The sequence below is a fragment of the Chanos chanos genome, chromosome 4 (assembly GCF_902362185.1).
Source record: "Chanos chanos chromosome 4, fChaCha1.1, whole genome shotgun sequence".
In the NCBI taxonomy this organism is placed as follows: Eukaryota; Metazoa; Chordata; class Actinopteri; order Gonorynchiformes; family Chanidae; genus Chanos; species Chanos chanos.
Window position 1 is genome coordinate 26948640 of NC_044498.1, and position 10659 is coordinate 26959298.

The window sequence follows — 10659 nt, forward strand, 5'->3', positions numbered from 1 at the left end:
ATTAATCAGATTCATACAAACACACACACACATGCATACATACATGAGGTAATGTCTTGGACCGTTTATTCTACTCGATATTAGGGGTTTATGACACGAGAGCTTTCTTTGTTTATTTGCATGCATGTAAAATGATTTAAGTTCCATCTTTTTGTATATTTGCTTCTAACTGCCAGTACATCACAGACAGGGCAGCCAGAACGAACCTCTTCTAATCTTCGTGGTAATTTAGAATAGTTTCGCTTAACCGGTATCTGCTCAGTAGAGGGCAACGAGATTCTACAGACTGTACTTAAGCAGCCTACGCCACTTAACCGTTTTCAAGTCAAAGCCAAAACTGAAATGAAGATATGCAATGATTGGCTATACGCTATGGGATGGACCTGTCGGCGCGGGACGCATTTTAAAGTGTTCCGAAATACCGTTTGCTATCTTTTTCACTGTAAAGTAATATATTCTACTGGATACAGTGTTCAGATGCCACTGACATATCAATACACCCCTGTTTAACCATGACAGCAATATGTTGGTGAAAGCTCTTGCTATCTAGACGTGGATATAACTGGATACATACCCTTTGTGTTAACAAGCACTCTCCTCAAGTTTGGAACAAGATTTCTGTTCGTGCTGTGTTATACTCGACTGACCGATAATAATATATCCAAAGCACTTAAAATTTAGTGACTGGCCAACTTACCCAGAACTGACGACTTCAATTAATGACATCTGTTTTAGCTAGCACATTACACCTATACGTATAACTAGTCAGTGCTGCAGTACGGTAGATAAAACTTACCAGTTGTATGCCACATATAAAGGCCAGCGTACATCGGCCACTGCAACAGCCCATGGTGATATGCCTAGTCTGGTCCCTCGTTCCACGTGGGTCGCTGTAACTCCAAAATGTCCAAATCTTTCCGGCTGTTGACCAGGGTGGCTTCACGAGACCACTGCGAGGCGACGTGCGCAAAAAAGGCAACCTGCTCAATTTCCAGACAATAACCGACAGTTAAACCTGTATTGTTACTGCCATGTCCGTACAGCAAGATTTCCACCTTGAGGACTGCAATATCCGAATGGATGTTTGTCAGGACAATTAAATAAACTATGGTCCCCTTTCCTTGAACAACGACAGAACGTAGCGGGTGGTCGATAGGTCCAGAGCTTGAAAGTCCGTTATTTCAAGGTTGGAAAACGCGCTCCTCTCTTTTCCCAGACAGGCGGTCAAAGAATTAATTCTGTCATGACAAATAGAGCTCAAAACAATGAGATATTCACCTGTTCGAGATAACGTCAATAACCGCCGCCGTAAATAACGAAGGATAAAATAGACCACGCTAAACACCACACTTATTTACACCACCTAATTCAAACACGACCGATGTCAATTTCATTAAGCACAGTTCGTTTTTGAGACAAAGCGACCCAGTGTTGTTTACAGCTATAGGGCTGCACGCATTGCTCCTCCCTCCAAGGATCGGCTCTCCGGGTCGCAATGTGAAACTGAATTAACACATTTCAAAACAGCAATTGTTACCACTTAAAGACCACTGGACGAGGCGAACTCTTTTGCAAAGCAGCTATATCTTTGCTTTGTCAAAGGCAGGAATATGCTCCGGATATCTCAGTAGAAACAAATATTCCAGTTACCATCCGGGATCAATACAGCTAAAATGTGTCTCTTGTGCTTTGGGCATCCTCAGTCGCCGACTCCTTATTCACTAAGTGCCGCCCGAAAAAGCCCCTTAACTATATACCAGATAGTCTCCTTTGCACTCCGTGACGACACAGCTTTACGAAAACAGGGCAAAAGACGAGGTGCATCTTGCCCGGTCGACAGCTATACCATCTGACGCTCCAGATTGGGTGAACTGCACGCAGTGTCAGAGGCGGCCGGGGAAGCGGGTAGGTTCTTTTCTCACGCTGGGCTCAGGACTGATGCGATACAGAGAGCGCAGCTGAGGACCCGCTCGTCTCTGAATGCATTGGCGTTTTGCTCTGTTTCGCAGTGTGCGTGAGGTTTAGGGACGAGACACAATATTGAACGAATGAACATTTCGATCATGGCCAGGCGTGAAAATGAGGATATGAAGACCTTTTAGGAGCAGTGTTTTCATCATAATGTCATGTTCCTTTAAAAAAAAAAAAAAAAAAACTTAGAAAAGCAGTTATATAACAAAACGTTTCATAATCGTTTAGTCAGTCCACTGTCGATACTGACAATCTACAATTACTGTCAGTGTAAGCTGTGGTGAACATTTAGCCAGTAATAGACCACAATAGACAGGAGTCTTATTTGCAGTCAGCGTCTGACTACCTCGCTCTTCATTTCTGGAGCTGAATTTCCCATGTAATATCACCCCCCTCCCCCCTCTCTCTCTCTCTCTCTCTCTCTCTCTCTCTCTCACACACACACACACACACACACACACCGTGATTACACCCTTGTGAAAAAGAAGTATACTTAAATATGTTAGCAGGGTGTCAGAAGTATCCAAAGAGCAATAAAAGTATGTTTCTAATTTAATGTATTTTAATTACATGCACTTTAAGTATTCTTTAATGTGTTTTCAGAAAGTATGTTTTAAATTACTACATTTCAAGTATTACTTTAGCACACTGTTCTGGAATGCATTTCAGTGACTTTATTTTTGACATACTGAGGTGATCTTTTAAAGAAAGGAACTTTGTTACAATGGTAATTTAAGCACATTTAGTCTGTGCTTTAGTGTACTCTACTGAAGTGCACTTTGATTAAATAATTTCCTAATATGTTAAAGCTTATTTAAACAAATATAAGTGATCAATTTTGTTGTACTGCTAAAACATACATTAAAAGATAAAATATTTTCTTACTAAACACTTCTTTTGGTCACCTGTTTCAGTTTTTTGTTTGACTAGGGCAAATTTTAACCCAATGTCCAAGCAGGTTTAGGTCATATTTTTGTATTCTTTTGAGTAAAGTGTGTGTTATGTATTGGGTGATTCTAAAAGATGGTATGTGCCGGTGTCATATGAAATATGGAACGGCATGAAATCTGGAACGGGTACATCCGGTTAGCCATTTTCACAGGAAATACGTCAAATTCTGTCGACAATACAGCGTTGCATTGCAAAATCAAAGTGGGAAAATCAATTAATTAAAATATAGAAGCAACACGATACTTAATCGCTAGACACACTACCAAACTACTAATTCACGACAATAATTCTGTTCGTATAGACATGTAATGTACATCCCACGTCTACAATTAGGCTGTGTCCGAAATGGCATACTACATACTACTCGCATACTAATTATGACGTAAAAGTAGTATGTAGTATGCCGTACGTGAAAAATAAAAATTTTGCAGTATACGACAGTTACCCGGATGATGTACTACATTGGCGAAAATTTCTAGTATACATCCCGAGCTCACTTCGCCGACTACTGCATCCCATGAAGCAACGCGGTGATTTCCAACTGTCAAAAAATTTTAAAAACATGGCGGACAGCGACCGAACCAGCTTCAACTACAACTGCAGGTGCAGTTCCGAATATAAATGTATCAGCTGCATATTTTGGTGCAATAAATCTTCATACGCTTTCTTATAGGGCTACTTTTGATACATATTTGTGGTTGTCGTGTGTTGTTCGATTTTAACAGAACAGATAGCCCAACCGATAGCAAACGTGTAGTACACTACACGAAAGTTGTCATAATTGTGTACCATACTGTATACTAGTGTGTGGAGTAGTGCGCAGTATGCAGTGTATACTAGGCTAGTATGTAGTATGTAGTACGGTAGTATGCCATTTCGGACACAGCCTTAGTTTATTGAGCCAAGGTATAGGGGCAAAGCATTGCTTATCTGTAATAGTGGCTCGGTTAGCCAAACGTATTGTAAAGGGATTAGATACACCACAAAAGTAGGATTTCATTCTTTCACACTTTACTTTTTGTAAGTATGTTGTATCTTTTGGTGCCTCCAAATGTGATAGTTTACATTAGTAACTGTGGACAGAATTTGACGCATTTCCTGTAAAAATGGCTAACCGGATGCACCCATTCCAGATTTCATGCCGTTCCATATTTCATACGACACCAGCCACCGTAATTGGTTGAAAAGCACATCGTTCTAAAAGGTGATATATACTAGCTATATATGTTCTTGTTGCATGACATGAACGAAAGTATGTAAACTATCCAGTTCTCCAGAGTAAACGGTTCCTGAGCATTAATCCCACAGTTGTCTCATTCATTCAATGACACCCAATTTAACACCAGCGACGAAGCGGATTCGCTTCTCAGCGAACTATTATGAACCAAAGACGCAGTGCACGTTCCCTTCGATGGACAGTTCTGTGAGTACAGCTGTATTACCGCCGCTTTCTGCATAGCTCCGGTTTAACTCGGCAAAGTGTTTTTTGCTACTATGGCCACTTTCGGGTGCATTGAGGAGTTTTCAGAGGAGAAAGGCAATTCATAGCAGGAGTATTCTGAAAGATTGGAATGTTTTTTTTCGTGGCAAATGATATCGAGGACGATAACAAGAAAAGAGCAGTCTTAAGGCTGATTATACTTCTGCGTAGGGTCTAAGCGGAGCCTGCGCACGTACCCTACGTCATTGTGAGCAATTATACCTCTGTGTCGGTGTGTCTGCGTTGTTCTGTAATTACACCGCCAAAACGCTATGTTGAGATTTCTTCGACATCCTCCCTGCTAGCTTTCTACACCACTGTCTTGTTTCTTCTTGTACTTGTAAATGTTGAGCATGAGTTACTTTTGCTGAAATTTCTGCAACGCAGAAAAGAGAGAAGACGTCGCAGGAGGTGGTGTGTACAACCGGTTGAGGCAGAGGGAAGGTGAATTTTCTGTGGTTGTCCGGCCACTGAGAGACATGGACAACGAAATGCAAGACGATTTGGTTCATCGTCTGCAACCATTTTTGTTGCATCAGTGTACACACAGTATGCCTGTGGACATCACTCATAGCTCTTTTCCACTAGGACGGTGCTGGTGCCCGTGTCAGTGCCGGCGGAGCCTCTGCTGCGTTGGTGCCGTTTGAGAACCGGCCCACATCTCCACAGGTTTGGGAACCGAACGCTACGTAGCGAGAGTTTGGGTAATTTCCGTGGGGAAAAAATAATGTTGGACAGAATGCATCAGCCTGCTTTTTATAAATTTACTTTTACGATAGGCTTCCACACAGCAAAACACCTCATGAATTTTGCCTTAAAACTTTTCGCTCTGGGGGCGAAATTCACGAAAATAGTAAGCCTGTCACCTAGCTCCAATGTTTAAATGGGTGCTCAAACAAAGCTCTACAGTGGTCTATTTGCCCTGACCAGAGCCAAGAGAGAGAGAGTTTTCTCTACTGCTCTGGGTCCAACTACGTTCATGTAACATGTAAACAACAGGCCTTGTTGATGTAGACACAAATGGTTGCCCATACATCTTTTAATCATATACATATTCTCATGCTACATATAGCACTAAGCCTACTGCTATCTTGGTCAGACTTTTTTGTTACTCCCGCCTCTATAGAGAACATCACGTACCAAACACATAAAACGCTGAACCGATTGGTTCTCGTGTGGTTTTTATCTTCATAGCCACTGACCTCAGCATGTCCAACTTTTAGAACCAGCAATTCTGCGGTGCCATGCTGATGCCAGCTTTTTGTCAGTGGAATAGTGCAGTCCCAGTGCTCGATTAGGCACCAGTACCGGCACCACATCAGTGGAAAAGGGATATCAGAGACTGGCAATCACCATTCGAGTTTTGGCTTCAGGTGGAAGCCAACAGGCTGTAGCAGCTAGCTACAAACTAGCATCGAGCACAGTATCCTCCATAATGTCGGAGGTCCGTAAAGCCCTATGGAAAGCACTGCAGCCAGAGTTCCTTCCCTGCCCTTCAGTCACCGAATGGGAAGCAATTGCAGCAGACTTTTGGTAACTGTGGAACTCTCCGAACTGTGTTGGCAGCATAGATGGGAAACGTGATTATTAAGGCACCGCTGCACGCTGGGAGCGACTACTATAACTACAAGGGCTCGCACTCCATTGTCCTGATAGCTGACTCTTGCCACTCCTCCCATGGACTGTTCATCCCCCTCCCATCTGGAAGAAGGCTCTGCAGCATCAGGAGCAGATCTGTGTAATAGTTTCTTACCCCAAGCAGTCCAGCTCCTGAACACCATGCTGCCCCCATCCTGTCTGGACTCTGTTCTTCACACCCTGCTTTGACACCCCCCCGACCCACAAATTCTCCCCACTTGCACAGCCATTTTATTGGACAGTTAAGACAATGCACAGCCACTTTGTCAAGGGTACAATGCTGCCAGTGTTCAACACATGCACACTATGCCTGGTTGATCCAAGTACATACCATGCTGCACTCTCTGTAAATGTTTACATACTGGATACAGTTCTACAACGCACACTTTATTGTATTGCACTCCCTGTCACAGTACCTGTTTGTTTACACACTGTCTACTGTTTATACACTGTTTTCTTTTAACTGTTTTTCATTTCCCACTATCAAACTTATTTGTATCACTGTCATCTTATTTGTATTCAATGCACTGTGTCTTCCCATTGTGCCCCCCCCCCCCCACCAGTTATTGAGCCCGTAGTGTAATGCCTCTCCATATTTCTTAGCACAGTCCTCTTGTATATTTATTAAGTATATTTGTATATTAAGTATATTTATTGTATTGTACTGTCCATAGTCTTTGGTTTATTAAGTATATTTGTATATTAAGTATATTTATTGTATTGTACTGTCCATAGTCTTTGGTATTTATTGTATTTAATGTATGTCTGGCTGTATGTGCTGCTGTCTGTCTATGTTGCACCTTTGGTCCAAGGAGGACGACATTTCATCTCTGCTGTATGCTGTACTGTATATGGCTGAGATGACAATAAAGCTTTACTTGATTTGACTTGACTTGACTTGATGGCTACCTGCGATGCCAGAGACCGGTTCACCATGGTGGATGTAGGAGGATATGGACAGGAAAGTAATGGCAGCATCTTCAAGGAGAGCACATTTGGTTCAATGCTGCTTGCACCCAAACTAAACCTGTGTATATATATATTTATATATACACCCCTAAATGCTCATTGTTATCACAGCTACCTTGCCACATAAAGACTTATTATTCATTCATACTCTGCATGTTTCATATTTTACTAAATAGGGGTGAACATGACCTTGGAGAGACAGATCTATAACTACCAACACTCCAAAGCCAGGAGGGTGACTGAAAACACATTTGGCATTTTGGTGGCATGGTGGAGAATCTTAGGTCGGCCACTGGAATTCCTGCCTGACAAAGCGGTGGACATTGTCAAGGCTGTATTGTGCTACACAATTTCCTGGCCTACATGGATGAGTCCAACACATCGGTGAGCAGATATATCCCTCCTAATTTTGCTGATTCAGATGCTACGGAGTCACCTCAGCCCAGAGAGTGGTGGCAGGGGACTCAAATCTATTGGAACCTCTGGATCCTTGCTATCTGTCAAGGTACCGTTCCACCAGGGCTACTATTGGGGTACAGAACGACCTGATGGCATTCTTTCAGTCACCCCAAGGGAGTGTACCATGGCAGAACAACATAGTGTGTCGTGGCCAGCTTGACCAGTAAATTGTAGGAATGTAAAATTGATGGACCTGTAAATGACATCGAACCATTTAAATAAAGACCCGTTATAAAATCAAGTTGCTGGTTTTTATTTGCTGTAAAGTGCACAATACAAATACAATGCAAGATGCAAAGTGTTGTATTAAAAAAAAACAAACCAAAAAAACACAAGGTGCAAAGTGTCATTACATTAACATAAAAACATAAAAGGTACAAAGTGTTGTTATATGAACAAGAAACAACAACAACAAAAAAAATACAAAGGTACAAAGTTGTCAGCATTTAAAATCACACACAGTTCAGTGCCCAAAACTGAAGAGTTTCAAATGTTTGCGCAGGAATTTGACAAAATATCAAATTATGAAGCGGTTCAATTTAACGTCGCCTGTGCCCTGTGCTCCTCTGGCAGCCTCCACAGCATGTCTGCAACAGTCTGTGCAAACCTTGAGAACTCATCACTCCTATGCAATAGTCTCTGTTGCAAGTCCACCCTATGTTCTTCCAACCGGGCAACCTGCCTCTGAAACCAGTCATCATATTCCTTCCTCTTCCTCCTCTGTGCCATCCTCGGACTGGAGGACAGAGGGAATGGCTGAGCAGTTTGGTCATGGTAGTTCTCGCTGCTAGATGTCGATGCTTAGGAATCTGCTGAGCATGAAGGTGTGTGTGGAGATGGGATGTCTGGCTGTGGTCTGTGTTCTTTAGAAACTGTGTTTGAAGGTGCCTCTTCAACTGTTGTAGTGGTGGACATACCCGAGCTTGATTCATTTCCATCCTATTATTATGAAAGAAATTGCAAATAGTTTTGCAAGTTAGCCTCTGTACTTGTACACACTAGTCATATATGCATTTAATGTCTATACACAGATAAGCAGAGCTAAGAACAAATCATTAATGCCGTGGTTACAACTTGAGGGTATTGCTAGCTTGCTCGCTAGCCTACACACTAACAAGGTTTACAAGGCTTATGATACAAATAACATGCAATTTTTACCTTGTTCACGACATAGTTTGAGTCTGTGTCCCGGTGCTTTATTTGTGATGCCAGCCAGGAAAGAAATAAATAAAATGTGGGCACTTTTTTCCCGCCTGCTCCTCGTAGCAACTCTTTTACGGAGGTGAACATACTTGTCCCTCACGTTTTTCCACCTCTTCATACACTCCACGACATCCAAACCGATGTTAGTTGATATCTCTTGCCATGAATTTGTTGTCTTTTGGCAGTCTTTGTCGTGTGGCGAAGTGGTGTCATATAAATGTACATATTTTCAGATTACTTCGGTTAACCTCTCCTCGATCTGGTCCATGGTCATTCAGCTCAATTTGAAAATGGCGGAAAAGAAGGAGCAGCCAGAAATGCCAAGGAGGAAATACGATGCTGCCAAACGGACCAATCACAGTTGCTGCACATCGCCGCAACGCGTAGTTACATTTCTGGAGAGGTGTGTGTCGGGCTACGGCATAGGCTATGGCATAGGGTACATGGCTACGCAGAGCCTACGCCGTACCTACGGTGTAGATTTGATGCAGAAGTATAAATTTTTACTTAGCGTCTGTGGGCCAGCTACGTATTCCACTTTGTGGTCTCTTCTTGCACCGCGGCTGCCTACACAAGTGTGTTATAAGCAGGGTGCGAATTATGGGGGGATTGGGGGGGTCTGACCCCCTTAATTAAGACTTGGACCCCTCCAAAACAACAGTAAGGGGGGTCGAAACATTAATATATCCTATGGTATATAGCCCTGAAGAAAAAGTTGACCCCCCCCCCCCCCAATTGTCATTGTATAATTCACACTCCGGTTATAAGGACATTGTTGTGAGACTGCGCAAGCATTACAATCCTCCGCCATCTCCCATTGTGCAGTGTTTTCATTTTCACAACTGCAAACAGAAACCAGACCAATCTGTTGCTAGCTACCTTGCAGAATTAAGAAAGCTCTCTGTATATTGTAAGTTTGGTGATCAGCTTGAAAACATGCTACGTGATCATGTAGTTTGCGGTGTCCTCGATGTTAACCTGCAGCACCATCTACTAGCTGAACCTAATCTGAGTTTTCAAATGGCTGAAGAAAATGCCCTTGAAGCTGAGACTGCCTGTATGCTTTGCCCTGAGGGAATGCCTGAACCAAATGATGTGCACCAGACAGTGCAACAGCAAAGACGGGGCAGAAGGGGGAGGAAGGGCGTAAGCCCTGTTTTCACTGTGGTGGAATGCATAACTCTTCTATTTGTAAATTTAGCACAGCCGTCTGCCATTACTGCAAAAAGAGGGGGCACATTGCCCGAGCCTGCATTTCAAAGTCACTTGCATGCACATCTTTTTCAGCTACAAATGTTGTGGCAGTGCAACCCCAATAGGGTGATGACACGCATGGTGACATCGAAGGAGCATATATGATCAACAGTGTTGTGGGAGCTGAGTGTCATCACAAGAAAGTGCCTTTTCTATGCTACAGTTGGAATCAATAAAAAGCAGCTCAAGATGGAAGTAGACTCAGGTGCTGCCTGTTCCCTGATCAGTGAGGAACCTTTTCATAGCCTCTGGACTACATATACTCCCCAGCTAATGAGTGAGGATCGAGTCCTAAGACAGTGGTCAAGTGCACTACTGAGCACATTTGGCAAGATTATTATTGATGTAGAGTACAATGGGGCAAAACATACCCTGTCTGTTGGTCATCCAGGGCCATGGAACAAGCCTGTTTGGATGTGACTGGTTCAGTGCTCTTGGCATTGATGTCAATGGAGTTTACTAGGTTCATCAGCACTCTTTGCTCAGCATCCTCAAAAAGCACGCTGAAGTTTTTGGTGAAGAGTTGGGAGCATACAGCATATCAACTGAAGTAGACCCAAGTGTGGCACCCAAGTTTTTCAAAGCTTGTACAGTTCCTTTTGCACTGCATACTAAGGTGGATGAGGCCTTGGACCTATCCTATTTGACCAAGGTGTTTTTACACCTGTGAGGCATTTGAGGTGGGCAACCCCTGTTGTGCCAAGTGTTAAAAAAAGATTGCTCACTGAGACTGT

General features: G+C 42.9%; 1 protein-coding gene across 2 annotated transcripts in view; it reads right to left on the reverse strand.

The window, feature by feature from the left end:
* Positions 1-850, reverse strand: part of nkain2 (sodium/potassium transporting ATPase interacting 2) — a 109238-nt gene extending 108388 nt beyond the window's left edge. For both annotated transcript variants that reach the window (XM_030771911.1, XM_030771910.1), the window contains exon 1: positions 797-850. In XM_030771911.1, the coding sequence (XP_030627771.1) occupies positions 797-850 (54 nt within the window). The remainder of the gene's footprint in view (positions 1-796) is intronic.
* Between the last annotated feature and the right edge of the window lie 9809 nt (positions 851-10659).